This window comes from Myxine glutinosa, chromosome 8 (genome assembly GCF_964187855.1).
Source record: "Myxine glutinosa chromosome 8, kmMyxGlut1.1, whole genome shotgun sequence".
NCBI classification, from domain to species: domain Eukaryota; kingdom Metazoa; phylum Chordata; class Myxini; order Myxiniformes; family Myxinidae; genus Myxine; species Myxine glutinosa.
Genome location: NC_136268.1, coordinates 139,920,165 through 139,944,010, shown reverse-complemented (window position 1 = coordinate 139,944,010; position 23,846 = coordinate 139,920,165). Strand labels below are relative to the sequence as shown.

Genomic DNA, 23,846 nt, shown 5'->3' with positions numbered 1-23,846 from the left:
GACAACCTTGGAGTTCCATCCCACCCTAATCATTGGGCATTGAGACCGGGTGAAGGGTTGGAGAATGGGGATGTGCCATGAGTAGTGGGGGTGGTGGGTGTCAGGTGTCGTGCACAGACACCTGCCAGCCAATTTGCATATTATGCACGCATACAAACGAAAGGGGGCACGGAGTTCCGGCTGGGCTGTTGTAGCATCTGCATGTACCAGGTGGGAGGAAGGATTTGGTTTTTGTCTGCAATTGAAGTCAAGTCTTAAAAATGCCTTCCCCTTTTCTTTCCTTTCTTATTTTGGTTTAATCAAATCTTCAGAGCCAAGAGGCTCTTGTGTATACCGAGCATACATGTATGAACATATGCATATACATTGTGCAATTTGTGAAGGTAGAAGGCCACCTGGCAATTCATTTAGCTGTACTGTATTTAAGGTAACAATGCCAAACCAAAAAAGATGGAAGACTAAGTTATTGGCAGTTAATGGCAAAAACAAAAACTTCTCTTGTTCTCACCAGCGAAGAACCCGTCCTTATAGAGGAGCTGATTTCCCCAGAATTGCTGATGGGATTAGGTATAATTTCCTCAGGATTGTCGTATTTTAATACCTATTGTAATACCCCCTCCCACCACTGGGTGCGGCACAATGCAGCAGCAGCATGTTTAGTCTTTGGTATGTACAGCCAGCAGATCTTAACTCATTCTGTCCACTGGTTCAGAAGCACATTGAGGTAAAGCACACATGTACACACACGCGCAGAAATAAAACTGCAAACTTTGAGATCAAGAAAACTTCACAAATCGCTCCATGAATCATGATCCCTTCCTGAAAAGGAGGTGGATACTTCGAGACCTGGGAGCATTTAGCTCTACCTTCTTAAACCCGCATTTGGAGATAACAACCCACGATACACACACACACACACACACATTTCTCAAAGTATAGTTTGATGATTTCCCCTTCCCTTCCCCCCCCCCCCCCCCTCCCCCCATTCCCAATAAACAAATGTAAATATTAACATAAGGTCAGTACAGTTGGGCTCTGTTATTAATTAATTATTTCCAAAACACTCGTCTCCCAATGGAGGGCGGTCGTAATCGGGCTACCTTTGGTGATAGAGAGGATGGTCGGGTTTTAAAGGGTCTTCACAATCTTAGGAGTCTTCAGGCTCTAAAGGGTTTTAAAGGTATTAGGGGTCTTGAGAGGTCTTCAGGTGACAATACACTCTCCTCTGGTGAGGGTAATTGAGAGTTTGTAGTGAGAGGTTTAAATTAAACAACAAAACATCTCACGAGATAATGGAATCTCGCGATATGTTATTGACATACAAACACAGATTACATTTTGAGTTAATTAGCTAATTATCTCATCACCTGGATGGAAGTTTAAAAAAAGGGTTCCATTGGTTTTTCAATCATTGGCACATCGACGTCATGAATCATCACACTCAGTTTCAAAACGATCCGTTGAGCCACCTCGGAGGGGTAGGGAAAAACGTTCATGAACCCATTGACTGCCTGCCTGACGGAAGGAAGGATGGACTGAAGGAAATCGTTTTGGCTTTAACAGCTCTTCATGACTCCGGTCGTAGGCGAGCTATAAACACAGGCTACCGAGGATGGACGGAAGCCATCGAAGTACTACTCGACCGATTTTGTAACAAACGAAAGAGCAGACTGAGTCTCGGGTGATGTTTCCTCCATCGCACACGGACTTCCTCAGGCCTTGTCATACTGTTGGTAACAGAAGCGGTCGACAAAGCCAAAACTCATCAAACGTTATGTCAAGGACCTCTGGATGTCATTCCGGTACAACTCTCCTAATTCTGTAGATGGCATGCCAGTGCAGACATTTGGTTTTGGTGCACCTGTTTTTGTACACCGCTCCTTTCCTATGCCATCTCCAGGCATTGCAAAACGTCATTGCTTGGCACCGAAGGGGGCTCGGCAGTGACGCACGCTGAAAGGGAGTACTCAGTTTTCACTCTCGTTGTTTGTTTGTTTGTCCGGGCGATATCTCAGCCATCCTTTGAGCTAGGAAGCTGAAATTTCGGCACAATAGTGAGCAAGTCCTTTGTCAAAAACGGTATTTTTTGTTTTTTGATTAATCAATTAATTGAGGAGTTATTTAATTATTAGCGATTAATTAAGTACTTATTGAATTAATTAAATTTCCTTTCTCTTCTGACCATTAACTCAGGTACCTTTTGAGTGAGGAAGCTGATATTTGGACATGCCAATGACCAGGTGATTTGGCTGCAAAGGCTGTTTTTGATTTATTAATTAATCAATCAATTAATCGATTAATTATTTAATTATTCGATTAATTAGTAAAAAAAAAAATTAAAATCCCAGTTACAGATTCTGATGAAATGGTGGTGGTTTATGTGTTCTGTGACCGAATTGATTCAGAATTTAATTTGTTAATGATTATTATTTATTTATTTTCATTATTAATCATTTATTTATTTCCATTATTAATCATTTATTTATTTTCTTTCTCATTTGGCCAATATCTCAGGCACCTTTTGAGCTGGGAAGCTAATATTTGGACATGACAGTGACCAATTGATGTGGCTATCAAGGATATTTTTGATTTATTGATTAATCATTTAATCGATTAATTATTTATTGATTAATTGATTAATAATTATTTATTGATTAATCAATTAATTATTTGATTTTTTATTAATGACTTATTTAATTAAATTTCTAAGAGATACATCTTCGGATGAAGCACTAGTGGTTTAGTTATGCTATTAGCCAATTGATTAAGAAAATATTTTGTGATAATCTTTTATTGATTTTAATTATACAATTAATCAATCAATTATTGCACACCTCTCCCTCCCAATGCAGTCTCTATGAGCTGCATTGCGGTATTGCCGGGCACCGGAGGCGCCCCGGCAATGCCGCGCTGTAGGATATTTAATTATTTGGCATGGGGGCGGTGTACTTTGAATGTATCTGTACTTGTTTTATTACTTTTTGCTTCCTGTTATATTTGTTTCCATTGATGCGACTCATCCCCACATTCAATCCTGTAACTGTGGTGTCTTGTTTGCATAGGCGGAGGGATGGCGGGAGCAACTTTCCCCTGTGCGTTTCTCACAAAGCCCAGCACATCCCCAATCGCCTGGTAACTCGCCTGCTCGGACAACCGGCCCTCCTGCAATCAAGGTACGCTATCTTAGCCGAGCAAGGGGTGGCTTCCATGCTGTTTCGCAAATGTGCTATTTTTCTGGTTTCGTGAGAGAATTTGAAGTCGAGAATGTTTGTGTAGTTTACGGAAAAGGAATCTCTAGTTTGGTTTTGCATCTCTGTACAACATTGGCCTTGAGCACCGTGTAGCCACAAACAAGGATTCAACTACTTGCTGAATGATGAGTGGCAGTTTTCCCCAACTTTGCTTTTAACCTCTATCAAGAGCATGAAATTCCAAATATTTTGATCATTTCGTGTGAATGCCATCACATCATTGTCCGATTATACCGCACACGCACCACCGTAAGTGATCACCATGTAGCGTCGCCATCATACCGACTTGCTTTTCCGTTACTGCTTTCTTGCTTTTTCGTTTGTCTCCTGTCTTTCTTCCTTTCACATCTGTCCTGTGTGTCACACTTTGTTTTTAATGTCCGTCAGTGACTGTGGCTCATGGAAGAGTTTGGGGATATATTTTATGAAGGACCAGCACAAAGGGAATGGCTCACAAAGCTTCAAAAATAAGGCGAAAATACTTGAAAATGTACCTAAGAGAAGTTGGTGTGCCTCTGCACAATGAAACAGTTGGTTGGAGGGAGACACCATATCTGGTTTGGGTGCTTCTGAACACCGATATTTAAAATTATGATATTTATGACGACATTAGTCATGTTGGGGGGAGGGAGTCGGAGCTGTGAGGGCTGTTATAAATATAATGTTTTTTTATTTGGTTTCTATAATTAGAATGTCGTTGGTAGAGCGCATACCTCCACCAGCTGAACAGTTTATGTTTTGCATCACACTGATGGGCGGGATCTGTAACTGGACTTTAAGCAAAATCGAATCCGTTTGTTCTTGGCACCTACCCAACTCGTCCAACAAGTTTTGTCATAATCCGTCCACTAGTTTTGGAGTTTCATCTGAGTCCGTCCATAACTTTTTAAGATATCCTGCTCACAAACAGACAAACAGTGCTGAATGCATAACCTCAGTCCACCTTTGGTGATGGAGGTAATTCTGCAATATTTTAGCATCTATCTACCATAAATGGAGAGTGAGTGAGTGTGTGTGTGTGTGTGTGTGTGTGTGTGTGTGTGTGTGTGTGTGTGTGTGTGTGTGTGTGTGTGTGTGTGTGTGTGTGTGTGTGTGTGTGTGTGTGCGCGTTTGCGTGTGTATATATGCAAGTTGTTTTTGTCCGCTATCCCATGAGTGGGTGGATCGCAGGAGATGGAACAGAGATCTACCGGGTCTCAAAGTGTCCACCGCCGTGTGTGTGTGTGTGTGTGTGTGTGTGTGTGTGTGTGTGTGTGTGTGTGTGTCCACATGAGTGTGTATGGTGTGTGTGTGTCTACATGAGTATGTATGGTGTGTGTGTGTGTGTGTGCATGCTTGTGCGCACAAAATATGTGCAATATGTCAAAGACAAGACGCGTATACACAACATACCACTGTAATACATGTCACATTTAACATGTGTCCATACAATACAACATGTGCACAGTTTGTATATAACACATAAAAATAATGTGTACATACAATATACAGCATATGATGTCACGCAAACAAAACAAAACATGCCAAAGAAAAATCAAAAGCAAAACCAAAGCCAATATGTGTACAAACCATAAACATGCATGTGTACGTGCAAAGCATGACCCATGCACATGTGTGTGCATGTGCACATGTATGCGTGCATCATCACCACCGGTCCTCATCTTTCTCAGGCCCTCCTTCCACTCGAGTCCGCCAAATCTCAAGGCCCCCTGCCACTCGAGTCCGCCAAATCTCAGGGCCCCTTCCACTCGAGTCCGCCAAATCTCAGGCCCGTGCATGTCCTCCTGGACAGGCCAGAGCCGGCAAAACCCATCAAGTCACGGGAGCCTACCCCTCAACGCACCAAAGCCACCCACGAAGCTGTTGTATTTGGCCTGTTACTGGATCTTACAGAGCTCAGTTTTCTGCAGGCATGACATGGCTTAAAAGTGAGTCATCAAATCCCAGGATCTCACTCCCAGCATGACAAAGTTCGAGAAACCCAGCAAGTGGCCATGCCAGGCCACGCCCATGATGATGCATGCGACCTCGGGCGCCAAGTGCAAGGCTCTCCGCCCCATCAAAGCTGCCGTGCCTCTCCAAAGCCGCCTTACATGGCACAAATCCTCGATCTAACCTCGCTCTCCCTCCCTCTTAACAGAGGGAGCCCCACAGAAGGAGGTCCATCAAAACCCAGGCCCTCCCACCCCGCAGCACAGGGCCCACAACTTCCACCAAGCTATCGAGCCAGGTTGCCCAAATGCACGTCTAACGGCCCGACACCGATCACCATCTCATCCTATCAAAGCTCACGCTCTCAGGTCAGTCATTACTGTCTTCAACAAGTACAAAAAGTTTTAATTAAAACAAAAGCCGCGTCGATGTTACACAATGCCTAGATGCAGCTGTGCCTATAACGTCGATGCTATAGGCACAGGACATTCCTATTGATTCGATTACTTGATGTTATTTTTGTGCAAAGTGAAAATATATCTCGGCATTTTCCCGTCTGTTATTTCAGGCGGTGTATGACTGACCATGCCGCGATTTAAAAAATATATATCTCGGCAATTTCCCGTGTGTGGCGACACGTGAACGAAGCTATGCTCCTCTCTCCACATTATTGTGACGACATATAAATTAAATATTTCATCGTGACGATTGTCATCAAATGGACGAATTTTTAATATATCTCGGCATTTTCCCGTCTGTTATTTCGGGCGGTGTATGACTGACCATGCCGCGATTTAAACAAAATATATATATCTCGGCATTTTCCCGTCTGTTATTTCGGGCGGTGTATGACTGACCATGCCGCGATTTAAAAAAAATATATCTCAATGGACTTGAAGTTACAGGCCTTTGAGAATTCATTTCGTTCTATAAAGGGCAACTTTCATCGGATTTTCTTCCCGTTTTTTTTCAACCGAGTCTAAAACTATGTTAGCGACTGTGAAAAATGAAATGATATATCGAATTTGATTTGAAATAAAACTGTGTGAGAGAGGAAGACACCACGGGCCTACAAAACAGGCCTCAAAGCTATGCGAGTTAATAAAATGGTGGATATTTGTTTATATGAAGCCTCTCCCAAAATGGGTGGAGCTATGGTTCCCAGAATTGGTGGAGCTTTGAGGTTTTGTCTTCTCTGCAAGAACAACAAGAAGAACAACAAGAAGAACAACAACAACAACAACAGCAGAGGGCACTCTATGACCAGCGTCTGCGACGCGGCTAAAAATAATTTATCTGACACCGCTCCTGGTCCTCTCCGTCCCGGGCAAGAGGGAGGTGGCATAACTATCTTACTTCCGCTATCTTGTGTGTTGTTTGATAGGAACGTGTGTGTGTGTGTGTGTGTGTGTGTGTGTGTGTGTGTGTGTGTGTGTGTGTGTGTGTGTGTGTGTGTGTGTGTGTGTGTATGTGTGTGTGTCAGTCATGCGTTTTGTGTGTATTTGTTACGTACGTCTATTAATTAATTAATTATTTGTGTACTATTCAAATGTACCTTTCAACCCTTTAGACTGCTGAGACCCCTTAGACTTTGGAAGACCCTTTAACACTTGAGACCCAAAAGTCCCCGAGGACCCAAAAACACCCAGATGACCCAAAACTCATTAATGACCCAAAAGTCCTTAAGGACCCAAAAAGTTCTTGATGACCCAAAAGCCACCCAAAAGGACCCAAAAGTCCCTGAGGACACAAAAGTCCCCGAGGACCCAAACAGTCCTTGATGACCCAAAAGTCTCCGAGAACCCAAAATACCCAAGAGTCCCCAAGAGCCCAAAAGACCCAGATGACCCAAAAGTCCTTGATGACCCAAAAGTCCCCGAGGACCCAAAAGACCCAGATGACCCAAATGTCCCTGAGGACCCAAAAGGCCCTAAAGTCCCCGACGACCCAAAAGACCCAGGTGACCCAAAAGTCCCCGACGACCCAAAAGACCCAGTGGACCCAAAATAACCCCATGAGTCCAGCAGGCAGGTGTGCTACAAGGCCGTGAAGACCAATGAAAATTTGGTACCACGCACCAACGGGCCCCCTTGTTCGTTTAAATGATGAAAATTATGTTAAGACTATTTGAATTCGGTTTTGGACTAGCAAAGGCAGTTTGAAAGAGCCCTGTCTAGCTGAAGTGTTTTTGACAATGCACACACAGCTAAATGCACAATAAGATGTATCTGTAAAGTATCATCAAGTTCAAATGTTGCTATTTGGTCAGATATATTGGCAACGCCTTCTCTTCTGATAGATATTGTATGAGTCCTATCTTACACATGCATTTGTAGATATCACACCAGAGCCCTCTACAGGATAAGTTTGGTCACTCACCCCACATGGAGCCATTTTTGATCCATCATGGTGCGGGATGGGGGAAGTGCTGATCCATAGATGTTTATCGATTTCACTTTTGACAACTTCCTAACCCTTTAACCATCTACCTTTCTACAAACATTAGATTTTTAAGATTTGGTTGGTATAATTTTAAACTTCTTCCACTGCTCCAAACATTAAATGGAGAAAGAATGAAAACACTTATTGATGAAGGAACAATGTGCAGAATTTGCTCCATGGTTTCAAATGTTAATAAGCAATCCTGATTTTAATAGACTATTAAATACCCTGGCTGAAACCCATTTCAGTGCTTCATTGAATTTAAACTCATCACTTGCTGCGTTTGCCCAAGCGATGACATTCATCAGAGTTCAGAAAACACTTAACGGGGGTTAAGGTTGCCATCTCCCAATCCTGTGGCATGGCATTGCTGTAATGTATTTAATTAATGGTAGAAATGATTGTTTGGTAGTTTGAGTAACGGAATGCTTTTTTGGGGAGAAAAGTGGAAAGTGGGGGGGTCACACAGTATTTTAAAGGTCAAATTGGCTTTGTGTACTCCTACAAAGCTTACTAACTGTTAAGCTACTGCTTTCTTTAATCTTGTCCGCTGTGTCTCTAACCTGCTTCCTTTCTGTCCTTTCTCTTTTCCGCTCACGCTCCTCTGGACTCCTTTTTTTCTGCCGGATGGCCATTGGCCCGGTCTGTTACTCGCATCACACCCCACCACAACTGATGGCCACATTTTGCCAACGCTTAACCCACACACTAATTTGGGCAAAATGGGCTCAAAGTCCTCTGTTTGCAATGAAATATTACAAATTGCAGGGAAATCAGTGAAATATTGCAGCAAATTGTCACCCTTCTACAGAGCTAAGCAGCCTTCCTCACACGGATACCCTGCAAAGCAGTATGAACCCAGGCAGAGACCTATGCATGTGTCGCCTCAACACCGGCAAAGGACCACAGAGCCTGACCAGAAACCAGGCCTCACGTGGCCTTTTTACCGGCCTGGGCTCTCCAGCAGAGAACCAAAAACAGGAAGGACTGCACAGCCTTATGTGCCAAGGCTGAACACAGATGAAGTTCGTTCTTTCGGGCCAGGTGTGAGCTATCGGCCCAGCTATAAGGGAGGATCTGAGGGTGTGCCCATTGTTAGGCCAAGGCCTGATAACAATAGATTGCATTACAATCCGAGCAGCCCTAGAAGAATGTCTCGACCTCATACTCCTGGCCCACAGTGTCAGAGAGAATGGATGAATGCATCGTCCAGGAAAAGTTTTGCATATTGCCCTGAGCCCTACGAGGCAGAAGTTGGCTGGACAGGCCCTGGAGCTGAATACCAACCAAACTACTCTGTGCACGGATATAAACCAAGCCGAGCTAGCATCAGCTACCATCCTGAACGGGAGTATCAGAGGCGAGGCTACAGCAGTGTTCAATCAGCAAGGCCATATTTCTATCCTGAAATAAGTAGCACAGATTACGTGCCTGGGGACAGGAATATGCAATATGGGCTTCCATTGCGAAACGATGGGTCTTTGGTCCCGCAAGATAAATGCAATTATTTTCCTGAGCAGGCAAGCCCACAATATTATCCTTGGAATGCCAGCACTGTGAACTACTGGACAGAACGGCGAGAAAGTGAGCGTAGGGCAGCACTGGCTGCTGTTGATTACTGGGCAGGAAGAAAAGAGCTTGAAATGAGGGCAAGCACCGGAGTAGATGGATTTCAGAACTCCGTTCGAGTCAGAGGTAACACTGGACCCAATGCATCTTATCAGGCTGGTTTTACTGAGCCAAGTTATGGGCCACGGCGGCATACAAGCAGGCAGCCAGATTACAGGGTACCCGCTGCTCCTGTCGTGCCGGCTTTTCGGTCTCCTCTTGTGGACACTGCCTACCAGTGTTCTTTTGCTGATGAAGGCTATCGACACTCGATAGCCGTGCCTGCTGCACAAAGACATGGGTATGATATTGGTGGCTCTGCATCGCAAGGCTATGTTCCAAGCCAGACAGCCAACTTCCAGCGTGCACTCATGATGCCAGGTTATCGGCGAGGTGTAGCAGAACCAGATTCCCAGTCGCCATCCAGTTATCCAAGCAAGTCAGATTATCAACTTGCAATTGTTCATCCGAGGGAGTCAGTTCCACGTAGGTATGGGCGTGCCATTTCCAAAACAGGTCATTCAGCACCAGGCTATGAGCACCGAGTCCTTGAAGCGAGGCTTTCCCAGTCGGGTTATGAAACGAGCGTTGCACAGTTGCACCAGTATCAGACTAGATTGGCTCAGCCTGGTATGATAAGGCCTGAGATTCCACCCTCAGGCTATAGTTATAAACTTTGCGAGACAATCTACTTTTGCAGGACACGGCGGCCTGAAGAGGGAGGTACACTCGAAGAAAAGCCTGACCTGACTGTTCCACCTGAGCACAATGCAAACTATAGGTTAAAGGAACAAGGATATAGCTGTAGGAGGATGGAAATGGAAAGGGCACAACATGAGCGAGATGTTGGAAAGGCTAGGCCTGCACTACGGGACTTTCCTCATGCTCCTTCTCCCTCCCCAATCATCTCTCGACAGCCTCAGGCCCAGCAGCCCATCCGTATTCCTGACGGCTTTGAGCTTCGAGGAGAACCGTGAGTTCGACACGCACGTGTACACCCATAGGTTTAACATATGTATTGGGTGCATCCTAAAAGTGGCTAGATTTATGGCCTTGACCTTTTAAACAATTACATCACTCTATAAAGTTAAGTTAAAATGATGAGTTTTGACTGTACATGTCAATCAAGCATGGTTTTGGTTTTGGTTGTGTTTGTGTAACAGGTTCATTCACTAAAGAAAAGTGAAAATCGCAAATTCACGATTTGGCATAGTGTTATCCGCTTACTCTTGCGGTGCTCATTTAACTTTCTCTGCTACATTATGTAAAATGTGACAAGGTGTACTTCCGTGTATCTTAAAGGTAATGCTGATTTTCATTTCATATGCAGCTCATTATTCTGATTTGCATCATTGCTCAGAGCGGGGCTGTGCCCCCTGTAGGTTAGAGTAGGAATTTGCATTATTTTCAGGTTGCAGGTGCATGTGCTACTGTTACGGATTTATGTGAATTACTATTCAGGTCTTTGCTTATTAATGTGTAGTCGATTAAAGGTTGTTGTGATTAAAGGGTCAGGAGCCCTTCTGGGGAAAAGGAGACCGGAAACAGAAGAAAAAAGACACGAGGTCCGGGAGAAGCGGCGATTCTCTTCTTCTTCCTCGCCCAGCGCCGAGAAGAGCGGTATCGATATTGAGCAGCGGGGAACGCTGCGTTTGAAAGCCCGTCTGGCGAGAGGAGTTACCTGGGCGGGGTAATTACCCATTTACACGTCAAGTCGCCGTGGGTTCGTGCACGGAACCAAGCGTCCGGCACAGTTCGCCTCACCGTCTACAAGGACGCGTACGGGTCGCACCTTGGGCCTCGCGCGCGTTGCAAGCTGCGCTTGGTTATTCCCCGTTGCTTGGCAAGGAGGTGTGCGCTGCAGCAGCTGTCCCCGGTACGAGACGTGCACGTTTGGAGCACGTCCGCCCGGGGTTCGTTCAACCGCCTGTGTGCGGAGAAGAGAGACATTGTGAGGGACAGTGACCCAAGTGGTCGTGAGTGGGGACAGGGGGGGGGACACATATGTAAGATGGCCATCTTCGTAATATTGATTGTGGATTGTTGATGGTTGTTGATTGCTCAGGGAATATATTATTGATTACTCCGGATCCTTGGTGTGGGGTTTCTTATTGACTGAAATTCATATTGATTGCGTTACGAAAGCGTATAAATCATAGATCTTTCTGGCGGAGTTCCTCTCACGGTCCGGGGGTCACCGAGACCAGGTAGTCACCGGGAGGATCACGTAACACTACTCTTCCCGAAGGATGCCAAGGGATCTTCAACAACCACCAACTGATGCTGGCAGACAGCACGCCGGGTTTAGCACCCATCCATCGGACGACACACACTGATGCATTTCCCTGCATGCGAAACACCAGGATGACAGTTTATAGCTCGGCTCATATTTGAACCCAGGATGGACTGCTCAGAGGCGAGCATGGATACCTCTAGGGTCTAGGTGCTCCTGTCAGCCCAAAAGTTAATGGTACACGTGTATTTTCACTTGCTCTGGAGTGTGAAAAGCAAAAGCTACATGTCTTTTGCATGCCCATCCGTGTGGCTTTCGGCTCCTCCAATGGAAGTAGCGCCCTGGAAGAAAAGTTTTTTTCTTTTGGGTGGAATCCAATGCCAAAGTATCAAGAATAAGTACTTTTGAAGAGACTATCCCGATCTAATTGATTAATCAAGTGATGAGGCTGCGCATCACTCATCTTGAATGCTCATACAATACACGACCTGTATTGGAACGACCGAGAGACAACGAAGGAACAACAGAACGTTGCTTCAGGGACGTTGCATTTCTCACCTACTTCGTATAAAGTAACAATCTCGTGTGATCCTTGATGATAACAATCATCAATCACTTGGGATTATATAAGAATTCTGCTTGGGATCCATCAGAGCCAGTACCTTGGCAAATTTAAATTACATTTCTTCTGCAACTTATCAGGTTTCCATTGTGAAATCTTCCGTCCTGTTTGCCTTAGTCACCGTTGGCCACTCGACATGAGGTGCATTGGCTGTCGACCAATCTGCCTTTCCTTCACCCATAATCCACTGACCACGGGTTGCACAATTCCCAACGTCTTAACCTGTATGTGTGTATGTGAGTGTGTACGCCTGAAAATCACAGACAAAAACATGGCTGGGCCGGTCTCCACCAAATTTTGCATACGCTTTGGTCGTACCCAGTGTTAGGTCATGGGCACAACCTCCCCGCACCCTTCCAACCCGACTGCGAATGGGGGAAACGACTTACGATTTTCTTCTGTAAATGTGCACAGTGCGGTTAGTGACCCCTGATGCAAACGAGGGGGATTATTAGCCGTGGCACAAAATAAATTTGCCCCAGATCCTCCACTAGCGAAAAATGTCGAGGAAGTGCCTCCCATTCCACCCCCTCCACTTACTCCCCCCTCCTCCCTACCATCCCTAGTCTCGTTAGGGTTAAGAATGGCTGAAGGGATCTAAGTAAAATTTGGTACAAGTATGTATAAAAACCACCTTTAGAGGCCATTTTTCCCCGCAAGCGGGGGTTGGCCGTTTTCAGGAACTGTGGTTGTTGTTGTTTTTCGGTCCCCTTTTTGAAGCAATGTTTTACGGCCGGATGCCCTTCCTGACGCCAACCCTTTTTGCCGCCTTTAACGACAAGCAGGGAATTACCAGTGAACTGGTACTCAATTTGCCGACCTCGGAAGGATGACAGGCTGAGTCAACCCCCCTGGCGTTAATTCAGCGATTGACCGGGATTCGAACCCAGGATCCTAGGTATCCTAAGCCGGCACCCTAGCCGCTAGCCCAACACCAGGTACAAGTATGTATAATGATGCAAAAATGAACTGATCAGATTATGGGCAATTCCACGGTTACTCACATTACAATACATTACAGTAATGCATCTATATATGTATATGTAATGTGAGTAACCGTGGAAATGCCCCTATGGTGTAAAAATGTCAAAGGTCAGAGGTGCCGTTAGGTGAGAATTCTGTTACAGACCTAACTTGTGAACCAGTGATGGGATCTTGACCAAACTTGGTATAAGTATATATTATGATGCAAAGATGAACTGATGATATTTTGGCATCAAAGGTCAAATTTCATGTTTGGTCAAAACGTGATACCGTACTTGCAAACAGCAGAATGGATTTAAATCAAACTTGGTACGTATAATGTATAATGATGTAATGAGGTGGACAGAGGCTTATCGGTCGACGTCTCAACGCCGAAAAGTGCTGTTCTAGTTGGTTGTTTCTTTGCAAACCATTGTTTACATTTGGAAAAGCAATTGTGGTATCTATTTTAAGTTTTACAGAAATGACCAGAGCAGTGTCAGAAAAGTGCTCTGCTGTTTCTGTGTTGTTCGGGTTTGTTCTAAAAGATTGATTTGTCTGCAGGTTCCAGGCCATGTACAATTATAAACCTCAGAATGAAGATGAGCTGGAACTGATTGTGGGCGATGTGGTTGACGTCATGGAGAAGTGCGATGATGGATGGTTTGTTGGTATGGACCTCTTGCAACTGTATATTTTCAAAGATTGGTGTGATGTACAGACCAAATACTCATACTACCGTGTGTCGTATCAGTCGACATTGTATCGTCAAGCCTTTAGGTTTCAATCGCTGAAATTATGTGGGGGTGCTCAAAATATTAAATGAGAGATATCAATAATATAATTCCAGACATGCCAAATAAATAGTATAACAAGAAGAAGAAGAGCCACTCCTTTCGCCTCTTCAGACGCACAGACCTGCCGAGGCAGTTTCCCATTGGCTAAGGTGCACAATCCTGGATGGGTCGCCACTCGAAAACAGGACACTCAAAAGGCTCATTCTTCACAGTAAGCTAGTACTCATTTTGCTGACCTTGGAAGAATGACAGGCCAGCGCTAGAGCAACCCACCTGTAGTTATTTAACGGCTAACGGCAGGACAGGGGGCTCAAACTCAGGATCCTAGGTTGTTAAGCCACTTTAAAGGTTAAACCGGCACCAGACTTGGTATAACAAGATGTATATAAAAATAAAAGTCGAAGATTTTTTCAAGTATATTGGGTTGGTCTTGTGCGTTATTACTTGGCAATTGTTTTTTTTTTCGCCAAGTATGTTGATCGCTTCGGTTTGTGTGTTTCTGTTTACCTCCGCCATCAAAAGTAGCGTTTGTAAGAAGTTTGTCCATGCAGGTTGTAAAAAGTTGATGATCATGTAGTCTCATTATGTGTCTACACTACAGGAGTAATCAAGTACTGTTGTATCCAGTGGAGTGTTTGTAGAAGCTTGAAGCAATAATTGATGAAGTGTAAATGAGGCAGTGATGTAGGGATTATGTGATGGCAATACTGTTAGCTACTCTCTAAAGTCTAAACCAATATCATCCCTATCTTGTTTAGGACCTTTTTTAGACTGTAGTTTGTCATCCCTACATTGTTTTTTTAAATTAAGCATAAGTTTTTTTATTCACTTGTACATGTATATACTATATATGCAGGGAATACTTATACTTATACTATACAGGTCACAATTTAAAACCGATTTTTTACGAAACCACTAAATGGTAGAGTTCGTGGTCCGACAAAATCCTATATATTTTTGAGGTCAAAAGGTCAACATCGGTCAACCACTTTTTTTCAAATTTCTAAAATCCTCAATTTTCATCCGATTGACTTGAAATTTGAATATGATTTTCATATCAGCGAACTGAATTCAACCACCAACTATTTTTGAGATCAACACAGGCCAAAAGGTCAACATGTGCCGAAGGTCAACCACTATTCTCAAATTTCTAAAATCCTCAATATTCATCCAATTGACTTGAAATCTGAACAGGATTTTCATATCAGCTTACTGAAACCAACCACCAACTATTTTTGAGGTCAACATTGGCCATAAGGTCAACATAGGCCAAATTTCTAAAATTGTCAATTTTCATCCGTTTGACTTGAAATTTGAATAAAATTTTCATATCACCTCACTAAATTCAACCACCAACTATTTTTGAGGTTAACATAGGTCACAAGGTCATCATCGGCCAAAGGTCAACCCCTTTTTTTCAAATTTCTAAAATCCTCAATTTTCATCCGATTGACTTGAAATTTGAAGAGGATTTCCACATTTGGTCATTTAATTCAACTGCCAATTATTTTTGAGGTCAACTTAGGCCAAAAGGTCCAACATAGGCCAACTTTTTAAGATCCTGAATTTTCAGCCGATTAACTTGAAATTTGAAGAGGATTTGCACATTTGGACATTGAATTCAACTCCCAATTATTTTTTAGGTCAACATCAGCCAAAATGTCAACATCGGCCAAATTTCTAAAATCTTCAATTTTCATCGGATTGACTTGAAATTTGAACAGGATTTGCATATCAGCTCACTGAATTCAACCATCAATTATTTTCTGAGGTCACAAGGTCAACATTGGCCTAGTTTCTAAATCTGAGAGATAGGGCCAAAAATAGATATCATGATATCTCAAAAAGTTGTGGACGAGTTATGACAAAACCAGGTGGATTTGAGTTTTTGGTTCAGATTTTGGTTCAGATGCAGCCTATCAGTGAGGTACAACACATAAACTGTTCAGCCTGGTGGAGGTATGCTCTCTACTGAGTGTCATTCTACTTTGATCTGTTTTGCCAAGTGTCGCTCTATGATTGATTTTTCATTCTGTCTGTCTGTCAATCGCCCCTTAATGAAATGGACAATTTGATATATCCATGGCAACTTTTTTGGGGGGTTTTTCAAGTATTGTGCTGTGCATGATGTCTTCTTGTTTATATATTTTCTTCCTAATCATATACATTTACTTCTAAAGGGAAAAAAAATATTAAACTTGGGTACACTGGGTACAACTTTATTGAACTCTGCTCATAATTTTTGCATACTTTATGGTTTATTAATGGGGTTTTTTTGACACAGCTTTCTTTGTGTTATTTCTTGAAACGCAGGCACATCTAGGCGCACGAGGCTCTTTGGTACCTTCCCGGGAAACTACGTGAAGCACCCCTAGAACAAGTGTTTTCAAAACCACATCAGATTCAGGATGCTGCTTGGCCTTGCCCGAGGCAGCTGAGGCCTATATTATAGGCCCAACTGCCTCATCCATACTGCACTGTACTCTTTGAGCATGCAATCTGTCAATCCAGCTTTATCCTTACGGAGCGGAAGATTATTGGGGCCTTGGCCAGGTGGGATTTCTGGTGTTGTAGTTGCGAAGCTTGTGATGGGACCTGGATTTATTCACACTTTGATTATCCGCGATATTGAGTTGTTGTTTTTCTTTAGTGTGATTCTCTGCACAGCATGGACGTGCTAAAACGACGATGGAGGTAAAAGTCTTATTTAACTTTTTCACTCGTGCTCTGTCAGGTTCCAACTCTGTTCCGGATAATCGAGTTTCTGCTGTGCCAAATGCGTTTGTATAAAGATGGCCGTTTTTTCGAGTAAAGGGGTGGGAGGCGACATTTTAAGAATGTTTCATGGCAGTGTTAATAGAGAAAAGTTGTTAATTACAAGGATTTAGCAGATTATTTACGCTGCATAATGTATCTATGCAGATTATATGATGCGTTTTGTTTTTTGTGCCTTTTAAAAATGCATTATTGAACCAGCATTGGGGTTTGTCATAACAATCTTGCTGGATCTGACACGGTTTTCCACATCCATTGTTTATTCTAATATACCGAATCCTAAAATACCGCAGATTTTCAACATGTAGTTTTCAAACACGATAAAAATCAACTTATTTTGAGAAAAATCAACTTCTTTTGAGAAAAATCAACTTATTTTGAGAAAAATCAACTTCTTTTGAGAAAAATCAACTTCTTTTGAGAAAAATTAACTTCTTTTAAAACGTGCAATGTTACGACCGATAACTTTGACCCCTGATGTTAACAGCTTTAGAACCTCTTCCAATACTTTATCCCAGATCGTACAAACCCCCAATGATCATCTGAAGCCCAGGTGACGACGCCCGTATTGTGCAGAAAAGGTAACATTCTTCTCACAAGAGCTCGCACCCATTTGCTTATCAATTGGACAACACAGTGTTTTCGGTTTTAAAACAAAGCTACAATAGTAACGTTTTCGAGTGTTGGTTGATTGGAGTGTGTCATTGCCAGTGGCTTATTTACTCTAATTGGCTGCTCAGGGAACGCTGTAATCAACTGCCCTTTTCAATAATGCATGACCTGTGCATGAACGTATATGATTTGCGTGCAGCATTCAGGACAGCATTGGGCACGAGGTCGGTCGATCACGAAGAAGAAGACAATGCTACCCTGTTCAATATGTTCCTGCAAAGCAATACTGCCACCACATATCTTTTTTACCGGTGCAGATCGAGCTTGTCGACGTCGATTTTGACACGATGGAAATATGCATTTGCCTATAAAGCTTTTGATCTGCCATTGTAAGGTCATCTGTGTGGCTACCTTCAGTTTTAAATATGTGCAGGTAAATTTACTCTCTGCACCACCAAAGAGGTTGATCAATATGGTAGAAATAACACATTATACACTCAACTCCTGCTGGATTTTCTTGTTTTCTAACTTCCTTTTCCATTCCTTCTTTTGTTTCTACCTTTGCTTCCCTGTGTCATTACCAGTGAAGGGTTTTTCTTTCTTTGTTTTCAGCATCCTTCGACTTTAAGTCACAGGGGTTTTTTAAATCCCACAAGGTTTCCATTAACCACCCTGTCCTGTTGTTTAAGCCATTGAGGCTGCAATAGCACTGTCCAGGACCTGTTAATGTGAACTTGTGAGGATAGTCCATGTGACCATTGTTCACACACTCCCTTTTGGGAGTAATACCCTGGAAGATTCCTCTTCCAACTAACCTCTTCACATTTCACTCAAGTCTTTAACAAACACTCCCATTAGCTTATAACAGTAGATGCAGGATTTATTCCTGGTCATGTTTCCTGTTCTCTGAAGCCGATTTATAGGAGGTAGTGACTGTGTGAAGGTTGATTGTCCATCGATTCACCAATTCAAGCTCCTTGGTTGATAAGGACAAAGTCCGCATCTTAAGACTGAGTTTTCCAACGTCAAGTTCATAATATTACGCCCATGTCGACAACTCGGGTCCTTGGTTTTATAAGACTCTGACTCGAGACCAAGATAACTCTAAGCACCACATATATCACCACAGACACTTCAGAATCATTATGTGGGAGTAATTGGACCTCCAAAGTGGGATTTGAAACTTTTTAGGCCTTTTGCAGCTTGACCATCCAACCCGAGGAAACTTTCCTCAGCCAATCACGTAGCACAGTTAAAGAGACGTCTTGGAAGCCTTCCGCGCAAGCTCGTGGTGCCATAAGCATCACTACATTATACCGCGGACTCGTTCCATTGCTTCGTACATTTTGCTTGAAGCCGGTAAGAGACAAATGGCTCGAAAACCTGCACGTCTCAGACTCGGATTTTTATTCCCCTTAAGGCACTTATCTCATCATGTTCTCGAGTAACACAAAACCGCACATTAAACAGTTCGAATCCGTATTTGTCAAGCTGATCAGTTTGTCTTGGCTTTGGGAAGAAAACACTAACTTTTCTTGTGTGAAGAAAGATGTGGAAAACAAAGGATCTTTGCTCTTTGAATGTACCATTTCTAAGTTGTATTTATTACATTTATTTTCTTACAATTCTTGCTCTTTTTTTTTCTTTTTTCTTTTTTTCCCCTGTTTCATTATCAGACAGCAATGCCTAATTGTGCCACTGGATCCAATGGTGTTTTCTGATATATTGGTGCTTATCATTAAGAACGGCCTAAAAAGACAATGCATTGTGGTGCATTACCTCGGAGACACTCTTCTTGTCGTTTATAGGAGCATATTCAATGTGCAATTAAAGGAATAATCATAATTATCAAAATTTATTTTTCTTATTTACAAGGCGATTCGCCACGATTAGATTAGGTTTGAAGCAAACCATAGGGTAAATGTAATGAAAGATTTTTCTATTGATAACCAGGATGGCATAAAGAAAAAGCTCCTGTGAAGGAAAGTGCGGAGGTTGAAGCAACAGGTGAAGAAGAGAGAGAGATAGGGAGAGTCGGCGAAAATGGCATTGCTTTTGGCACCGACAAAAGAAAATGTCGCAAAGCACTTTATGTACACTCAAAGATACCTTTCCACTCAAGTGAGATGAAAAAGTGAAAATCAAAAAGATATTGTAAACTTACATTTCCGAAGCTTTAATCGCTCTCATTTTCTTTAAGAAAAAAATTGGTTTTCTCCCCAACAGGAGAGGAGAGTGAAAGGTATGCACTGTTGAACATGGACGGTTTCATGTAGCGGAAACATTTTCAAACTGACAGTTTCTCTCGATTTTGAAATTGCGAAAGTATAACTTGAGCTTATTGTTCCCATAAACGATTACCTGATACGGGGCAATCCGGTTATCAATTTTGGGTTATCAATTGTGTGTCTTAGAGTCAGCAATGAAACGATACCGTGCGAATCACGTGCCGATACAATTACAACAGGTGATAGTTATTGGCACCCTGGTTTATTACACAAATAATTTGGTCGAAATCTTAACTCTTGCTTTGATTACAAAGATAAGCTATTGTATCTACATAACCGGTTGTTTGAAATGTATGGGTTTATTGTGTGAAATAGATATATTATCGAAATGTATGAGTAATTATACAAAATCCTATGCTTCTTGCTGTTTGCTATATTTGCATTATTGAATAAAGTTAAAGTAACTTTCATGTTATTCTGTATTATATTTATTCTCCTGCATATTTGGGCTCGATTGGTTGTTGTTGTTGTTTTTTGGATACACAATGGAAGTTCATGGAAGGGCAAGGAGACAGAGGTAACACAGTGACATTGGAGGCACAATTGGATATAGAAACAGGGTGATGTGGGAACAACAAAAGAAGAGTGAGGTTTGGGGCGCTGGGGTCGACATTTACTGGCAAGTAAGAGGGTTGAGTTTGGTCGAGTTCATGAGGGAAGAAAATACTTAAAGTAGGGATGGGTTTTTACCTGGGATGGTGTTGCGCCATCTGTTTGAAATCCTGGAAAGAATAGTTCAATAAAATGGTCTCTGCAAGAAGGTTCCACAAATGGGAGAAAAGTGGAACAAAAGAGTGGAGATGTGTGGAAAGCCTACATTTTGGGGGTTATTGGAAGAGCTCATGCATCTCAGAGAAATCAAGTATTCAGGATGCTATAATCACTTCCTCTGTGTTCTGCCATACCACTCTGAACCCTGCTACCTCACTCCATCTCTGCAGTACCCACAATACATCCCACCACCTCCAAATCTGCTTCTCCTCCTTAACAATGGTTGTAAAACAACAGAGAGGCCATAAAAAGCAGAGGCCACTGACTTACCTGCGGTGTGAGAGCACACTGGCCTTGTTCTTTGGCCACATCATGGGAGATGTCGGTAATATTTTGAGCTTTACATTCCACATGAAAGAGAGAGAGACAGAGATGTGTGATACTGGCTCCCCAACCCATGAGGAAGTGCAGTACTTCATTGAGCTGAGGACAAAGGCCCAGATGCATAAAATTCACTCATCCTTAAGGAAAGATTCCCCTTAAGGTGCACTGTGATGCCGCAGCAAAGGATTTCCTTGAGGGCTGTTACATAAACAATCCTTAGGAAATCCTCATGTAAGGATTTCCTCGAGGTTGAGGAAATCCTTAGGAGCCAATGCTATGCCAGGCAACCAGTCAGATTAGAGATAGGAAGAGCTGTCCGAAAGCAAGACGGCAATGGAGTGACACTTGAGACGATTTTAAATGGCGCTTGTTACATAATATTGTTACATCCATGCTTATTATATGTTGGGGAACACGTACTTCCGGATGAAGGAGAAATAAAATGATTCTTGTATGAAATTCATTTGATTCAGTTCCCTTTGAGCATTTTATTGTGAATGAGTTAGTGTTTGCAGTAGATGTTTGGGAGATTTCCAAGAATTGTGAAAGTGTAAAATTGTGAAAGTGAAATTCTATATGTCAAAACAACAAGCAAAATATTCTTTATGTCATGAAAGAGTGAAAATGTTATCCAAGTCACCGTGCCGCCGATCAGAGCATGTTCCGCAATGTGCAATCATTTCTCAATTGTGGAAGTATTGTTCGATCAGCCTCTGGTGTTCACAATATCTTGCTCAGCAATAATCATCCTCTTCGTGACCATTTTCCAGGAAGAATTGAATCATTGGAATCTCCCGCGATGAAGCTAACTCTGAGGGCCTTTCACTCACCCACCGCAGGCAGGTTGGTGGTCTTTCTGTCTTCTACCGACTCCTCTCCGGCCTGGCTCCCCTAGCTCTGTCTGTGCTCTATCCTCCAAATATTCCTACAGGTCGTACAAGATCTGCCAGCAACCCTCTTATAGTTAAACTGCCAAAATCAAGACTCTCTGCTCACCTTCACTCCTTCATTCCTCTTTTCTCCCGCCTCTGGAACAAACTCCCTCGCTCTCTTCAATCCCACTCCTCCCTCCAGGTCTTTAAAACAGCTGTTCACCACCATCCCCCATCCAAAACCTTGATCTTTTCTACCCCCGCTAATTCACCCCAGATCAACTTTTCTGAAATACCGACTTCTTTCCTGGAAGTCCTTGCAGTGTCCATGTGTTTTATACATCTCCTACTCCCCCCCCCCCTCCCCCCTCCCACACCTCCTCCGCCCAAGCCCTCTCCCTCCCACAGATCTCCCGATGTCCCTGTTCTCCACTGTTGTATTTGTGTGCTTCCCTCTCTCTCCTCATCTTGTCTCCCGCTCCCTTTATTTTGTTTTTTGTGTCCGTTTGTTTTTTTTGTCATTAATGTTAGCTCTTACACGAGCCTTGATCTTGCATACAAAAAAAAAAAAAGCGCCGTTTGGAAACTCAAAGATTGGTGTTTAAGGATGTGGGAGTGGGGTGCTCCCTTGAGTTTAAGGAAAGTTTTAAGGAATATTCAAATATGCAACGATCCTCAAATTAAGGATGTCCTTAAGTGGAAGCTTGAGGAAATGTTTAAGTAAATCCTCAAATCTTTCCTGAAGGACCAGGCCAAAGGCCTTATAACTTGAGAGTAGTTCTGGTTTATCAAGAAGTGACATAATGATGGAGGATGCCAGTCTCTGGCAGGCTTTGGATGCCAGATTTGTTATGTGGTCGATCCAGGAGAGGTCAAGGCTGCTGATGAGGTCAGGGGTCTGAACCTCTTCCAGCAGCTCACTGTGGAAGTAAATAGGTGAGTTTGTTTCATGCTCCTTCCTGATTGACATGATGATTTTCCAAAGTTGAAAGGCATGTTATATTTATCAAACCAGCATTTAAGCAACTATTACACCCACATAATTGGAGGGGCAGGAAGGGTCATTACTCTTTGGGGTATATAGATTACAGTCGATCTATGGGTGGGTCTCAAGAACATTGGGTGTGTGTTCATTTACCAAGTTTCTTGTGAAGTTTCGTGTGGTTTAGGCATTTGAGCAAGCACTCCATTCAAAACCGTTAAGGAATGGCTGGCTTGGCAAGCACTAGCTAGCTGCTTGGTAAAGGAGCACAACTCGAGCTTCTCCCTTTCAGTTTCGTATCAAACAGCAGGAGCGAGTTTCAAAAGTTTGCTACGAAAAATGCCACGGTAGTGGCAGAAAGGGCCATGGTATGAACCCTACAATTGTGGGTTATATAGAGTACAGTAGATCTTCGCTCAGTTCTGTAAGTAAACCTTACTTCACGGATGTCGGGATTCCTCCAAATTTCTTCATTTAGTGTTATAAAGAACATTAGCGACTGTTTAAAAAGCTAAGCATACGTGTTTGTGGTTTATAATATTTTTACTTCCTGTAGAAGCCATTGCTCCCACAGAAATGCCATTATCACTGCAGTATAAGCTATGGTATAAGCTATAGCTAAAAACGCCTTGGGGAAGTGGGACATTATTAGTATTAATATTGTTTTGTAATAACATCAACAATATGTGATTATCATTAATTTTGTTATTTAAAGCGTTTTTGGAAAAACGACACAAAAAAATCTTCTTTGGAAATATGCCACGATAAAGCTAATTTAACATTTATATACACCTCAACGTGCAACCCCATTGACGGCAATGGCAGGCAAACTCGCTCGGGGGAGAGAAAACCCCTTGGGGTGGGGGGCAAATGAATGCGCTACAACCTTCATTGTGCATTGTGTAACCCTTCGTCATCCTGTCAAGTTTGGTTGAGATTGGATAAGTAACGACAGAATGTATTGGCGTCAAAAATTCATCAGACAGACAGACACAAATGGCGTATTTTAGTATGATTGCAGACACCAGAGAGTAAAGCAGCTGCTATTTGTCTGTCAATGAGATGGGGATACTGTACGATACTGTGAAATCATCTGAAAATAAAAAAGGGGTTTCCATAGCATGGGAGAGGTCCTTAATGGAGCTGAGGAACTAGACTCAGCCCAAGTCACTGCCTTGGGGCACTCAGCCTCCATTGCGAGAGAAGAGGCGAAAGTCACATTGAAAGAAACATGTTGACTTCATCAGTGGAGGAAGTCAAATTAATCCCGGTATGCTGACGTACAGGAAGATGGGAAGCTGCCAACGCAGGACAGTCACAGACGAAGAGGCGAGGCTGGGCAGACCTTTCTCTACCTTCCCTGCTGTGAAAAAA

At 42.9% G+C, this 23,846-nt stretch overlaps 1 protein-coding gene across 1 annotated transcript in view; it reads left to right on the top strand.

The window, feature by feature from the left end:
- The window catches only part of LOC137432951 (sorbin and SH3 domain-containing protein 1), a 446,359-nt gene extending 426,428 nt beyond the window's left edge, over nt 1–19,931 (top strand). Inside the window, exons 24-27 of the mRNA XM_078783773.1 lie at nt 3,063–3,173; nt 10,151–10,206; nt 13,616–13,722; nt 16,162–19,931. Of these exons, the coding sequence (XP_078639899.1) occupies nt 3,063–3,173; nt 10,151–10,206; nt 13,616–13,722; nt 16,162–16,223 (336 nt within the window). The 3' untranslated portion in view covers nt 16,224–19,931. The remainder of the gene's footprint in view (nt 1–3,062; nt 3,174–10,150; nt 10,207–13,615; nt 13,723–16,161) is intronic.
- Nucleotides 19,932–23,846: the final 3,915 nt, after the last annotated feature.